Raw genomic sequence first — 16230 nt, 5'->3', positions numbered from 1 at the left:
CAGGTCAGAGCATGACAATTTATAAATGTTTTGCTCCTTTGCACCCCAGTATCATCTACTGCACATCTATCACTCGGGTGTTTATTTGCTAAATTGTAATTATTTCGCCACTATGGCCTATTTATTGCCTTACCTCCCTAATCTTACTACATTTGCACACACTGTATATAGACTCTTTCTACTGTATTATTGACTGTATGTTTGTTTGACTTCATGTGTAACTCTGTGTTGTTGTATGTGTCGAACTGCGTTGCTTTATCTTGGTCAGGTCTCAGTTGTAAATGAGAACTTGTTCTCAACTGGCCTATCTGGTTAAATAAAGGTGAAAAAAAGTACAATAACAACTGTATCGCTTGTCTCTCTGCTTGAAATTCATCAGTTTACAGTCCAGCAAAGGAATTCAGATAATGAGTGGAATATATTTTTGCACACAACCCAGGAATCGAATCTATTTCAGCAGTGCATTGAACGCTACACTATCGTTCCAAATGGTAGCATGTAGTGACTCCACTTTGTTCTCTTGAAGTACACTGGCTGAAGTAGAAGGATGATGTGTTATTTACAGCCACGTCCATATAGGATTTTATTTGTTCTTCCAACATAAATTGATGTAAAATAGATACATTTAAGAGGTACAAATATAGAATTGTACAGTGCTCAGCAGTTATCCAACTATACACTCGCAATACATACTTTTTGTTCAGTAGTAATACATTTTGAGTAGTTCATTGTATTTTTAAGAGCAAGAAAATCATATCAAAGGTAAAGTGACTATTGCATTTTTGAAAAGCAGATACTTAGATTGAACACGTATCCACATTGAAAGAGTGATTCGGTGAAGTGAACAAGTGACTGTGAATTTGTTTGTTGTACTCAATCAATTGAAAATGTGCTTAGATACCTGAAATATGAGCCATTTAGATCATCTGTTTACGTGTTTGCGCTTAGCGTTGTGTAAATGTACCACATTTAAGTCAAAAGGAAATATTGAAATGTAAAAGACCAGACACATACATATATAATTATGACTATAATTAGTTGTGAAGGTGTTGTAACTTTAATGTGTTACAGAGTTAATGTTTAAGTTAATTCATTGAGCTGTATCTAAAGATATTTCTTTACAGTTATTTACATATGTAATTGTATTGGTTAGTATTGAATTACGCGTTTGACTGCAAGTTCCAGAATGCCTTGCGACAGGATGTAGAGAGTGAACGCGCTAGTTAAGCGCAATTAACAGGTGATTATTGATAGCTCATTTGCGCTAGCATCTTATTTGCATTGCTCTGTAGAATCTAAAGTTGTTAAATGTAACGTGATCAAGAATTATTACTAAAAGAAGCTTTCATATCAAACCCGACGTCCCGAGTCATTACTTTGAATATAGTTATTCTATAGAAGGAGTGGTGATAATTAAATGTATAGCTGCCCAGTATATTTTTTTGTATACACCTGTAACAAATAACCTGAGTCATGAGCTTCATGACCACTGAACTGTTCTCTAACTATTGCTCCAGTGGTGAGTATATAGTATAGTATATACTGTATATATATATATATAGTATAGTATATACTGTATATATATATACTTTTAACAATAACATATTGTTGATGAAAACTTTGTCATATTGTTGATTAAAGGGCTTGATTTTCATGATGTAAATATGATATTAATAGTCCATGCAGAAACATATTGTGAGTCTATCAACAAATCTACTTCTTCTGTTTCGGTGCAGGTTCTGCCTGTATTTTGATTTTGTACCAATTACAACTAAAATGGTACTGTATCTACTGTGCAGGGTTTAAGTGAATCAGGTCCAGTCTTTGGGCAACATAATTAACTCACATTGGTGCTCATCAACATTTGACGTTTATTCAAAGTTGAAGTACAATGAAGGGGTGCTATGTAAGTTATTCACGACAAGTCAACAACAAACCGACAAAACTCCATCGCAACAGACGTTCAAAAGAAAACAACAAAGGGCTCTAGATTCAATCGGATCCAATTCCGCTGACATCCGTGTTTTGTCAGTGTTGGAACTGCATTAGAGCTGTCGAATCCACAAGAGGCTCCTGGCATTATACCTAAATCGGACATTGCCATTGGCTGCACGGAGTCGCGTTAAGAGAAATCCCATGCAGCCTTGTTCACAAGTTCAAACACTGGAATGTGATGTGATCTACATCTCGATTGGCTGACAGAAATCCTCACGATTTAATTGAACGATTTTACATTAGAGTGTCATTATTTCTATGTAGCCTACACTTTCTCGTTCTGAACTTCTAACACGAGTGGAAAGGGTGGTGCTTCATGACAATGATCAAGAGCAGCTGCTCACCGATTTGACGGCTCTAACCCAGTCACACCTCCGACACTGCCAAAACATCAGCTATGCGGGTGTTGGCTATGGTCCGATAACACTTGATCTGATTGAATCTAGGCCACTCTTTTCCTTACACATTTTTTCAAACACATAGCCTGTTTCTTTTACAGTATATGACAGACATCAGTTCCTGTCTCAGGAATGAACTCATACAAACTGTATAGGAGTTGACTCAGCCGGTGTGGAAAACTATTCAACCTTCCTTTTGAATAGGGTTAGGGTTATGGTTAGGGTTAACCCTAAAAATGAGGCACATCTTTCCATAAAGTAAAATGCCTAATTTTTGCTGCATCAGGATGGCATTAACATACATTGTTGATTTGTAAGGGAACTTTAAGACAAGCTAATATACTATTTAATCCTATGTCCATCAGCCACTGATGTTATGCAATGCAATTTGCTTGTTTTTAAACAAATATTCTAAAACTGAGAAGGTTGGCTAGTTGTTTCCTAGTCATTCTTTCTAGCTGCTGCATTGTCTGTATATTTCCCCAAACGCTATATCCACATTTGTGTTTTTTCATCAGAAACGATTGCTTATGGGTACCTTCATGTGTGTGTAAAATATTACTGTTCTCAGATTTTTTATTCATAGATTGTAGATGTGTATGATTATTTTTTTGTGTGTTCAAAACGCTATATATCCATTGTTTAGCTGGAATGGAATGTTCATATCCAGCATATTTGACTGTGATATGTGGTTGTCACACCGAGCTATCTTAAAATGTACGGTAAATTGCTCTGGATTAGAGAATCTGCTAAATGACAAAAATGTTAAATGTAAATGTTTTACATACAGATTGATCTCACAAATGTATCATTTATACAATTCTTTACCAAAAAAAGTAGTTATTTCTTACAATTAACTGTGTAAAACCTAGCAGTACTACTTATTTCTCTCAGAGTGAGGCGGATATATAGCATTTTGGCAAAAAATACATGATTATTTGTCCCTCTGAAATGAAACCATCACGTGATAGATTTTAAACAAATACATGTCTGTCATTGAACAACCCCATGCCATGATTAGATAGTGAATAAACACACCAATCTCTTTCATAATTTCTTTAAACAATAAAAGTTAATTTACAAACACTTCTGAAAAATTATATTTACAGTGCCTTCTGAAAATATTCAGACCCCTTGACCTTTTCCACATTTTGATACATTACAGCCTTATTCTACAATTGATTAAATCAATAAAAATCCTTAGCAATCTACACACAATACACAATTATGACATAGTGAAAACAGGTTTTTAGAAATTTGTGCAAATTAATAAAAATACATAGCAGAAATATCTTATTTACATAACTATTCAGACCCTTTGTTATGAGACTCAAAATTGAGTTCAGGTGCATCCTGATTCCATTGATCATCCTTGAGATATTTCTACAACTTGATTGGACTCCAGTTGTGGTGCTTTTCCAAATCATGATTGGACATGATTTGGACAGGCACACAACTGTCTATATAAGGTCCCACAGTTAACAGTGCATGTCAGAGCAGAAACCAAGCCACGAGGTCAAAGGAATTGTCCGTAGAGCTCCGAGACAGGATTGTGTTGAGGCACAGATCTGGGAAAGGGTACCAAAACATTTCTGCAGCATTGAAGGTTCCCAAGAACACGGTGGCCTCCATCATTCTTAAATGAAAGAAGTTTGGAACCACCAAGACTTTTCTTAGAGCTGGCCGCCCGGCCAAACTGAGCAATGGGGGAGAAGGGTCTTGGTCAGGGAGGTGAACAAGAACCCAATGATCACTCTGACAGAGCTCTAGAGTTCCTCTGTGGAGATAGGAGAACCTTCCAGAAGGACAACCATCTCTGCAGCACTCCACTAATCAGGCCTTTATGGTAGAGTGACCAAAACGGAAGCCACTCCTCAGTAATAGGCACATGAAAGCCCGCTTGGAGTTTGCCAAAAGACACCTAAAGACTCTCAGACCATGAGAAACAACATTCTCTGGTCTAATGAAACCAAGATTGAACTCTTTGGGCTGAATGCCAAGCGTCACTTCTGGAGAAAACCTGGCACCATCCCTACGGTGAAGCATGGTGGAAGCAGCATCATGCTGTGGGGCTGTTTTTCAGCGGCATGGACTGGGAGACTAGTCAGGATCGAGGCAAAGATGAAGTACAGAGAGATCCTTGATGAAAACCTGCTCCAGAGCGCTCAGGACCTCAGACTGGGGTGAAGGTTCACCTTCCAACAGGACAACGACCCGAAGCACACAGCCAAGACAAAGCAGGAATGGCTTCAGGACAAGTCTCTGAATGGCCTTGAGTGGCCCAGCCAGATCCCGGACTTGAACCTCATCTAACATCTCTGGAGAGACCTGAAAATAGCTGTGCACTTTGCTTCAAAAAAGTACTGCGTAAAGGGTCTGAATACTTATGTAAATGTAATATTTCAGTGTTTTTAAAAATAAATAAATGAGCAAACATAAAAAAAATTTTTTTTTGCTTTGTCATTATGGGCTATTGTGTGTAGATTGATGAGGGAAAAAAACAATTTAATCAATTTTAGAATAAGGCTGTAACCTAAAAAAACTCAAGGGTTCTGAAAAATTTCAGACAGCACTGTATATAGTGTTTTGGAATTAAACTGTTCACTTGACTTCTGAATAAATTGGCTTAAATGAGGAGATTTATTAACTAGTGTTAATATGTAATTATCACCAGTCCATGTAACAAATGAACAGCCACACATTAGGAACAAAATATGAAACCTTATCCTGGACTAAAAAGGATTTTCATTTTAAATGGAGATTCTCCATTGAGAATGCTTTTTAGTCCAGGATTACGGTTAATCTGTGTCTAGGAAAGTGGCCCCAAGTGTTTCAATAAAAAGCGATACTAACTGTTTTGCAAAGGGTTACAATTGACAGCAAAAGTTATTTATTTAAAAGCAAAATGTTCGATTTTCAGTTGGGCTTAAGTGAATCAACCCTACGTATTTGTTCAGCACAATATAGGATTTATTAAATATCATAATTTCAGGACAAACATTTACATGCCTGCATGCTTTTTCACCAAAATGGCAGCTATTTGAAAGAATGATGGCTCAGAAACGAAACAAAAACAAACTATAAAGTCATATGAATGTCGGTATTGTCTTCCTAATAGATCTACTGCATACACAATACCGCCTCTTAACTTTATATACACATACCATATTAATCAACTCAGCTTTTGATAGAGTGAGTTATCGTGTCATTAGCATCAGTTCCGGTATATACAACAATGGTAAAAAGGAAACTTTATTGTATTTTCTTCTAATTTAGAAAACATTCAAATCAAATCTCAGTCGTCTCTTTTGATCAACATACGGATAAATAAAAAAAATCACAGAGGTTCTTTCCAAGCGTTATATAATTTTTTTTTACATCTCGGAATTAAACTTGAAATACAAAACACAACCTCTGAGTCTGATCATGTTCAAAGCTTTGTCGCTGGTTGAAATACAGTATAAAAAATCTTCAGTGCCGTGAATTTCTTTGCGATATTACCAACAGTGTACCCCTTGGTACATTTTTACTGTGCAATAATTGATTTTTTTTTTGAAACAACCAACCTCAATGCATCAAAACCTGCGTTAGCGACTATGTAATGTTGATATCTGTGAGAAAAAGAGTTTCTACATTCAGACACAACCCTTTTCCGGTGTTTGGCCAAACACACTTCCATTGAACTGCTACAGTACACGCAGTGTGACCTATTTATCTGCTACGAAATCCACCTGGGCTCTTGACAATCTTCATCAGATTGCTTTTCTCCTTGAGCTCATCGTCTTCTTATCAGTACATCACTGTGGTTTTCAAGAACAGTCTTCCATCTGAAAGAAAGGACACAGTAGAGAGGGATTAGCCAACAGCGTACTGGCCATGCTGACTCAACCTGAAAATATGGGGTTTAGCTTTGTCCCGATAGTCGACAAAAACACAACCAGGTTGCTAGCGTGCTAGCGTGCGTGATGCTTTCCCACAATAACCTAACTGAATAATAATGTTGCATGAAATGTTTGAAGAGGTGTATTCTGATTTGACAAAATCTTGAAAACATCAGAAAATCTGATCTGAGATCTTCCAATACACATGGAATAGGCCTACTTTTATCCAATACTCTTCCAATGTCCCTATTTGCTGGAAAATCTAAGTTACTCAAGCATATCATCACTCACAATTGTAGATTTAACAACAGATATGAATATTGTTTTTCCTACAAAGTCAAGTCAATAATTGTTGCTTGAATGATTTTCATGATCAGTTGGATCAAACTGTGGAATCGAGCAGCAGCAGTTGAAGAGACTCCTTATGCCAGCGTTTGTCTGTCTCATGCATTGGAATAGGGAAATAAAACCAGGCCGATACAACTGTCTACACGCTTAATCTTCGACAAAAGGCAAATCGTACAAGGAACTGCGCTATCCAACGCTGTCTATCCTGACAATTGCGCGTCAGATGTGTTCAAGACATCTCACCCGACACGCTTGTTTGAACATAATATTGCACTCCTGAAGAGCTTTACACATGACACTTCCTGTACGGAAGAAGTGTTTATTGAAAGATATGTGTTGCGTAGAAATCCGAAGAGGGTGACCAGCAGAGATAGGTGGGATGGGCTGAGGGAAGCTGAGGGTTGGGATGTGGAATTGGAGACAAGTGGGAGTGGAGTTGCTGTGCGGGAGATAGAATGAGGGTCAAAGATTAAAAGTAAAAAAATAAAGTCTAAATAAAACAGAATAAAAAGTACATTTGAATGACACTGAGTGGCAGTGTTTTTACAACTAATACCGGTGTGCCTGAGGCTGATGCCGTGCAGGTGTTTGTACACATGCATATACACACACTCTCATTCAAATTAACACATACAAGAACACACACATACATGTAATAGTGCCAGACATGCACACAAACATATACATTTGGCATTAATGTTACGATTTTAGTTGTCCTTTATGTACTTTGTTAAAACATTTTTTTATTTTTAAATATGTTTATTAAAAAAGAAAATGCATTGTTGTTTGCTGTTTTTCTTGTCTTTTTTCTCTTTAGTTCATCCTCTTGGTTGTTGGTGCAGTCTTGGGGGGGAATGGAATTAATTGTATTTTTTTTTTCTTGGGGGGGGTTGAGGGACAGCTATTGGGGAACTGTGTAGGGGATCTTGGAGGGTTCGGGTTAAAGTTTTTGGGCCTTGTGGGAGATCCGTTAACGTGCCCTTGAGCAGGGCATTGACCCTGGATGCTTCTGTGTGTCACTCTGAATGGAAGTCTGTTGGATGACTGGTATGATGTGGTTGTTGAGAGGCTTCACTGCAAGTATATTGTATGTTTCGGATATTCAATAAAAAAGTGTTTCTTGAAAAAGGCAGAGCCATTCTTCTCTGATGCTATCTCCAGACACCTGCAACCTAACGAGCTTTGTCCATTTTCAAAGAACACTCGTCTCTGAGTGGTATGCCTGAGCGAGCGCCGCTGCCTCTGACGCAGGGCTGGTAAAAGCATCTGTTAGGCGCAGCTCAGGAGCATGTTTGACATTTATTACCCCCGTATTTCCTCTGCGCTGCATTACTGTGCTTTAAGCAGCCCCTTCTTCTCTCTGGCAGTGAACCTAAATAATTAAATGTAGAAGGGAAAGCACACCGAAAGACTTAAAGCAGCGATAGCTTGAGGAGAGCGATGTGTTGCTGCCTGGCAGTCAGATATGACACAATGTGAGGTCCGAGACACAGTGACATCTAGTAGAAAATTGTACGTTTGTTATAGGCTTCGAAGAGACTCACATTCATTGATCTTCTGTAATCTCACTATTGGACTATTTAACCTGGCAATATTTTGAGCCATATATGAATCAGAGGAGCCTCTCAATTCTATATGGAAAATGCAATAGAATATGATGAAACCTTCCTCCATAAACATTTTGATGAGTACATGTTCTCGCTCACTAATTTCCTAAATCTCACAACCAATGATACAACACTTTATGATAGGACAGCATCCATCACTGCACCGTGTACCTACATACCTAGCCTTCTGTCGTCGATGCATCAGCGTGCTGTATGTACGTGTATGAAAAGCTGGGTGGAAAAAGAACAAAGGCTTGTTGTGGGGAGTAGGAGGGGAAAGACAAACACAGGGGCTAATTATCCGACACTGCCGTGGGTCTCCGAGGCATTGCACTCTGGCCGCCTCTATTCAAGCAACACTGCAGAGTTATGTGTAAAAGCCATTACAGTGTGAATGCAAAAGGCTAAAAATAGAGGGAAGAGAGGAAGGTGGTGGTGGTTGGAGGGTGTTTGATGGGGAGGAGAGTATAGACACATCCATGGTGGATGAAATGCTATGCATGCCACCTCTCTCTGCCTTTCTGTCTGATCGGATTCACTGTCACAGCTGTTTATAGGGAATTGTGAGAATGGTATAGGGAGGTGAAAGTGTGGCTGATTATCACTTTTGATAAGTTGTGAAGTAACGCAGCAGGCATTGTAGTGTGCAAAACATCACATTGCTCAGGGAAAATAAGAATGATCAGGAGAGAATTAAGAAATGTATTTTTGACATAAGGTTCTCTTGGAAATTGTAGATACCATTTTCAATTTGGGCAAACAAATTGGTGTAACTCCTTACATGTTTGTTCTGTTTTAATCAACTTACAACGCCTCCAGTTTGCAATATTACTGCAAATGTTGAAACATACTGATTTACATTTTTGAGTGAGAAATATTGATAAAAGAAAGACTCATTAAAATATGTAAAAACTTTAGCCATTTGTAGAATGAAATCAAGATGAAAAGTTCATTAAAGGGGATAAATATTTCATTAGATGCTGAATAAAACAATGATTTTTGGGCTTCTCAGCATAAAATTCCCTTTGAAAGATTAATTAATACATTTACATTATGCAAATGTAGCTCATGCAAATATTTTATGAAGACAATTAAAGGACTTTTCATTCATCAATTACATTTTTATTTTACATTAACTGTTTTGATGTTTAATCTCGCAACAAAGAACTTTATCTCTCGGCGCAGAGTCATGTTAACCTGCCCAACACATCGAAGGGAAAACAGGTTGGAACCAGAGAAGAGATACTGGGGAAGATATTCAGGCGAGAGCTGCAGTCCCAGTTGCATGGCTGTCTGGTAGCTGCTACAACAGCCAGAACTGCCTCTTGGAACCGATTCAAAAACACTGCAAAAGCAATTAATAAACACAGACTGTGTTAATATCGCAGAACTAGAGAAGTGTGACAAAAGACAAATAGAAATAATTAGTTATCTTAAAAATTATGCTCTCGTTAATTTGTTTTCTCGCTCTCTCTCGCCCTAGCCTGAGTTGTGTGTTGAAAATATAACATACATTTCTCTTGGCTTTTATGCGTGTGATAGGCTTGGGTGTTTTTTCACGCGTTTTCTTTGCTTGTGTAATTTATCAACATCATTTTTGGCCATTTGAGGGTAATTACGGTTTACTAGGCTGGTGGCAGAGGAGGGGAGAGCAGAGGAGACATGGGTGGCAGACAAATGCTTCTCTAATTGAACAAAAGCACACATTGTTCCGTGTTAACTCAACCTTCTCCTATGTCTATTCTTTAAAGCCATGATCACTGGCATTGTGAGCCGAAGAAATTATGCTTCATAGCTACAGTCAGAAAGGCATCTGCTACATTAGAGACAATGTGTATGTTTATTGTCTATGACACTGTCAATCTACCATGGCAATAGTTGGTACATGGCAATGACTATTTCTTTGATCACATACAAAGACAATTGTAATGAAATATAATAAGGAAGTTTGAAAAGTTAAGAATCCATTTAACAATTAAAACTATAAAGAGCTCTTCAATGTCAATCTTAATTCTTCTCATTTCAAATTAAGGCCGCTAAATATAGTAATTTAGCATCACATGGGGGGCTATAAATGTTCTCTATCCAAAAGTGAATATTTTTAGTGAAATTATGACATTTGGTTTTCCTTTTTTGGTACAGCCACCCTTTTCACATCTCTCCACTGACTGAATGACATTTCATTAAGCAAGAATCCTCTCTCCTTACGGTACAAATTGCTCAATTTGTTCGCTTATTATTTCTTATTTGACAAAAATATATTTTTAACCCTGTGAGACCCAAGCATTTTATTACCCCTCAGCAAGGCTAATAGGCCTCTGATTATGAATATTATAAATGTGAAGTTTGTAGAAAATATTTATGGAAACGTGGCAAAAAATGCAACATTGTGCTTCAATGGTAGCAAAACATCTGTGGTAAGAAAACTGTGAAATTATATTAAAATCACATCAAAATGGATCAAAAGCATTTACATGTGATATAAAATATTGTCTAATGGTGTATATATTTGAAATTAATGTTTTGTCTGAAATATACACATTTGTCAACTTGACCAATCCAAGTTGGAGTATTTTGCTATCAAAAACATATATATTTTGTTACTATTTTGTAGGTTTCCTATGTATGGAAAACCTCTAACTTACTTTTAGTAATATTTGGTTGTCCTTTCTGGCTATATTTGGAGAGATAACCTTCTATCTTACTTTTTACCATAAATGGTTGTCAAAGGCAGTATTCTGACCTAATGAACGACACTGTTTTCCTTCCAAATTCTAACGTTGCCATTAGGTCCTTTAAGGGTTTCGGTGTGACGTTATCCTATTGACGTTCTTGGAAAGATCTAAGAATGTTGAGTGATGGTACCAAGGAAACGTTCTCTGAGAAACCTTTTGTATAGTTCCCTGTAAGTTACCAGGATGCCACTGAGGACCATGTCAGGACCCTTTTAGGACGTTCTCAAGGACATACATTTTATTAGTCCTTAGGACATCGTGTGATGATCCCAAGGGATCATTCTCTGTGCGACCTTTTTATAGTTCCCAGTTTGTGCCAGGTACGTGTCATGGTCCCCTGAACGTTCTTGGGACATTCTGTCATTGTTCCCTGGATGTTTAATGTAGTTCCCGGGTTGGTCCCGGGGACGTCCTGAGCACATTTGTTGGACGTTCTCAGGATATTGTGTCATGGTCCCCTGAAGCTTTTGTCTAGTTCGTGGTATCATAGTGATTTACTGTGTAATCTTCCTATTTTCCAGGGGAAATGTAGACCTCTGTCAGTGATAAAGCGGTGATGTTAGGAGGGTGGGAGAGACACTGTTGGGGATTATTAGAGGAAGACGTAATGATACTAATAAAGAAGTGAGAGGTGTTGTGATCCCAAATTGCACCATTTTCCCTACAATCTCCTAGTTATCTTGCCTACCCAAGGTATTATAATCCCTGATCAACTCCCAGCTGAGAACTTTTTTAACTTCTCACTCTATTCTAAATATGCACCAATCTGGTTTTAACTTCTCACTCCATTCTAAATATGCACCAATCTGGTTTTAACTTCTCACCCCATTCTAAATATGCACCAATCTGGTTTTAACTTCTCACTCTATTCTAAATATGCACCAATCTGGTTTTAACTTCTCACTCCATTCTAAATATGCACCAATCGGGTTTTAACTTCTCACTCTATTCTAAATATGCACCAATCTGGTTTTAACTTCTCACTCTATTCTAAATATGCACCAATCTGGTTTTAACTTCTCACTCTATTCTAAATATGCACCAATCTGCTTTTAGATCTGGACATAGCACAGTTTCAGCCTCTATGCTTTTTTTACATGACGTGTTCAATTGCCTAGATCCTACACTGCCTTATCTATAGACCTTTCCAAGGCATTTGACACCGTTGACCATTCCCTACTCATTCAAAAACTGTCTGAAATGGGAATGGATAGGGAGTCTTGCAAATGGTTTAAGAACTACTTGATCAACAGGACACACCATGTGTTTTCTGATTGTGTCAAGTCTAGTTTCCTCGATGTTATAAAAGGTGTACCACAGGGGTCAGTATTGGGACATGTTCTCGTTACTATTTATATAAATAATATTGGTCTATGTATTAAATGCTGTGATATTCATCTGCATGCAGGTGATACGGTTATGTAAGCCATTGCACCGACTGTTGACCAAGCTATGTTAGAGCTGCAATCTGATTCTGTTACATTACAGAAAGTCCTTGTTGATTTAAAACTTGTACTTAATACTGGCAAAACGAAATATACGTTGTTCTCTAATTCACTGAAAAATGTTTGATGGGCTACACATTCAGTCATTGGATGGTTCTCTCGCGAGCGGGTTCCTGCCTATAAATATTTGGATTGATAAAGATCTAACGTTTAAAAAACATTCCGATGAGCTAGTTAAAAAGCTAAGATTTAAAGTGGGCTTTTTTTCAGGAATGAACAGCAAGAAGCAGATTGTATCGTTTTTGACTATGGTGACACCATTTAACAGAATGCAAATGCTACTACTCTTAAACCTTTGGATGCCATCTACCCTAGCGCCCTTCCCTTCATTACAGGTGCTAGTTTTAATACTCATCACTGCATCCTGTATCAGAAGGTCGGCTGGACCGCACTAAAATCCCCTAGATCACGTTCCTTACTCCCTTCTTGTTTACAAAGCTCTGCTCCACAAGACTACAGCATGCCTCACTTCCCTGTTGAAAAATAAAAATATGAGACACCAAACCTGTTCGCAGGGTTGGTTAACTCTTGAGGTCCCACTTGTCTCCACTATCCGTCTTTAGTTTAAATGCACCGCAGTTAGACGTCACAAAACAAATTACACCTGGATTCCCTGGTGCCAATAGGGCCGTTTACAGTGGGGCAAAAAAGTATTTAGTCAGCCACCAATTGTGCAAGTTCTCCCACTTAAAAAGATGAGAGGCCTTTCATTTTTATCATAGGTACACTTTAACTATGACAGACAAAATGAGGAAAAAAATTCCAGAAAATCACATTGTAGGATTTTTAATGAATTTATTTGCAAATTATGGTGTAAAACAAGTATTTGGTCAATAACAAAAGTTTATCTCAATACTTTGTTATATACCCTTTGTTGGCAATGACATAGGGTCAAACGTTTTCTGTAAGTCTTCACAAGGTTTTCACACACTGTTGCTGGTATTTTGGCCCATTCCTCCATGCAGATCTCCTCTAGAGCAGTGATGTTTTGGGGCTGTTCCTGGGCAACACGGACTTTCAACTCCCTCCAAAGATTTTCTATGGGGTTGAGATCTGGAGACTGGCTAGGCCACTCCAGGACCTTGAAATGCTTCTTACGAAGCCACTCCTTCATTGCCCGGGCGGTGTGTTTGGGATCATTGTCATGCTGAAAGACCCAGCCACGTTTCATCTTCAATGCCCTTGCTGATGGAAGGAGGTTTTCACTCAAAATCTCACGATACATGGCCCCATTCATTCTTTCCTTTACACGGATCAGTCGTACTGGTCCCTTTGCAGAAAAACAGCCCCAAAGCATGATGTTTCCACCCCCATGCTTCACAGTAGGTATGGTGTTCTTTGGATGCAACTAGGCATTCTATGTCCTCCAAACACGACGAGTTGAGTTTTTACCAAAAAGTTATATTTTGGTTTCATCTGACCATATGACATTCTCCCAATCTTCTTCTGGATCATCCAAATGCTCTCTAGCAAACTTCAGACGGGCCTGGACATGTACTGGCTTAAGCAGCGGGACACGTCTGGCACGGCAGGATTTGAGTCCCTGGTGGCGTAGTGTGTTACTGATGGTAGGCTTTGTTACTTTGGTCCCAGCTCTCTGCAGGTCATTCAGTAGGTCCCCCCGTTTGGTTCTGGGATTTTTGCTAACCGTTCTTGTGATCATTTTGACCCCACGGGGTGAGATCTTGCGTGGAGCCCCAGATCGAGGGAGATTATCAGTGGTCTTGTATGTCTTCCATTTCCTAATAATTGCTCCCACAGTTGATTTCTTCAAACCAAGCTGCTTACCTATTGCAGGTTCAGTCTTCCCAGCCTGGTGCAGGTCTACAATTTTGTTTCTGGTGTCCTTTGACAGCTCTTTGGTCTTGGCCATAGTGGAGTTTGGAGTGTGACTGTTTGAGGTTGTGGACAGGTGTCTTTTATACTGATAACAAGTTCAAACAGGTGCCATTAATACAGGTAACGAGTGGAGGACAGAGGAGCCTCTTAAAGAAGAAGTTACAGGTCTGTGAGAGCCAGAAATGTTCCTTGTTTGTAGGTGACCAAATACTTATTTTCCACCATCATTTGCAAATAAATTCATAAAAAATCATACAATGTGATTTTCTGGATTTTTCTTTCTCATTTTGTCTGTCATAGTTGAAGTGTACCTATGATGAAAATTACAGGCCTCTCTCATCTTTTTAAGTGGGAGAACTTGCACAATTGGTGGCTGACTAAATACTTTTTTGCCCCACTGTAAATGAGTTTACTGAAGTGTGCGACTGTTTCAATCGATTACTCTAACTTGTTGTTAATAACCCGATGTCATGTATTTATAGCTCTCTTGTATTGTTTAATATTTTTCTTGTTGCTCAATTTTTTTCTTCAGGGCACAATTGTAAACGGGAAACTGTTCTCAAGTGGGTGCCCCTGAATAAACAAAAGTTATTTGCCCTGGTCAAAAGTAGTGCATTAGATAGGGCATATACTATATAGGAAATAAGTGTAATTTGGGATGCAGTCTTCAGAGGTTATCACCACCCTCCACTTCATATCCAAGAACCCACAAGGCAAACAAAGAGACTGGGAGGCAGTCTTCAGAGGTTATCACCACCCTCCACTTCATATCCAAGAACCCACAAGGCAAACAAAGAGACTGGGAGGCAGTCTTCAGAGGTTATCACCACCCTCCACTTCATATCCAAGAACCCACAAGGCAAACAAAGAGACTGGGAGGCAGTCTTCAGAGGTTATCACCACCCTCCACTTCATATCCAAGAACCCACAAGGCAAACAAAGAGACTGGGAGGCAGTCTTCAGAGGTTATCACCACCCTCCACTTCATATCCAAGAACCCACAAGGCAAACAAAGAGACTGGGAGGCAGTCTTCAGAGGTTATCACCACCCTCCACTTCATATCCAAGACCCCACAAGGCAAACAAAGAGACTGGGAGGCAGTCTTCAGAGGTTATCACCACCCTCCACTTCATATCCAAGACCCCACAAGGCAAACAAAGAGACTGGGATGCAGTCTTCAGAGGTTATCACCACCCTCCACTTCATATCCAAGACCCCACAAGGCAAACAAACAAGTGATTAATGTGCCCCCCCCCAGTGCTGTGGCCCAGATGGCAAGCTGTACACTTCAACAGCAGGCAGAGGTAACACTAATGCTCAGAGAGAGAGGAGAGAGAGAAGAGAAGAGAAAGAGAGAGAGAGAGAGAGAGAGGAAGAGAAGAGAAAGAGAGATAGAGAGAGAGAGAGAGAGAGAGAGAGAGAGAGAGAGAGAGAGAGAGATATCAGGTTCATGTACCTTGTATTGCCCTCTCAGCATCTGTTCTTCCAGTGCTGCGGTCACTCTCCATCTCTGGGTTCAGTGAGTCTGGGACAGCAGAGGGATAGAACAGAACCGCTGTTAAAGTGGAACTGACAGTGTTTTAGCAACATGAAACCTTATTAAAATTTGTTCATATACACCCCCAGGAATACATTTTCTGACAAGCGAGCACTTAGACATGGTCGTTTTCACGTTTTCATACAGTCATAGAATGCTTGGGAATGGCATTTGTGAAAATGATATAGCAATATAGAGTGGGAAAGCGTCCGGATACTATTCTCCATTGTTTATCAGTGCAATGCTGATGGCCAAATAGCTGAAAAAGGTTTAGAGGGTTAATCTAATGTTCCCTTATTATACGTTATCTCATCTCGCTCTGGCTAGCATTAGTTGTTGATCTTCTTTGTTGTTGATGTGCATATGCAACCGAGGGAGAGAGAG

The 16230-nt window shown here is 39.0% G+C and overlaps 1 protein-coding gene across 2 annotated transcripts in view; it reads right to left on the bottom strand.

Annotated features, from left to right (window-relative positions):
* Nucleotides 1-1847: 1847 nt before the first annotated feature.
* The window catches only part of LOC129816437 (dachshund homolog 1-like), a 317078-nt gene continuing 302695 nt past the window's right edge, over nt 1848-16230 (bottom strand). For both annotated transcript variants that reach the window (XM_055870927.1, XM_055870928.1), the window contains exons 10-11: nt 15766-15834; nt 1848-6220 (exon numbers count right to left, since the gene is read on the bottom strand). In XM_055870927.1, coding sequence (XP_055726902.1) covers nt 6183-6220; nt 15766-15834 — 107 coding nt within the window. In that variant the 3' untranslated portion in view covers nt 1848-6182. The remainder of the gene's footprint in view (nt 6221-15765; nt 15835-16230) is intronic.

Source organism: Salvelinus fontinalis, chromosome 19 (assembly GCF_029448725.1).
Source record: "Salvelinus fontinalis isolate EN_2023a chromosome 19, ASM2944872v1, whole genome shotgun sequence".
Classification (NCBI taxonomy): domain Eukaryota; kingdom Metazoa; phylum Chordata; class Actinopteri; order Salmoniformes; family Salmonidae; genus Salvelinus; species Salvelinus fontinalis.
Note: the sequence above shows the minus strand (reverse complement) of the source record. Positions and strands in the feature narration are given on the sequence as shown.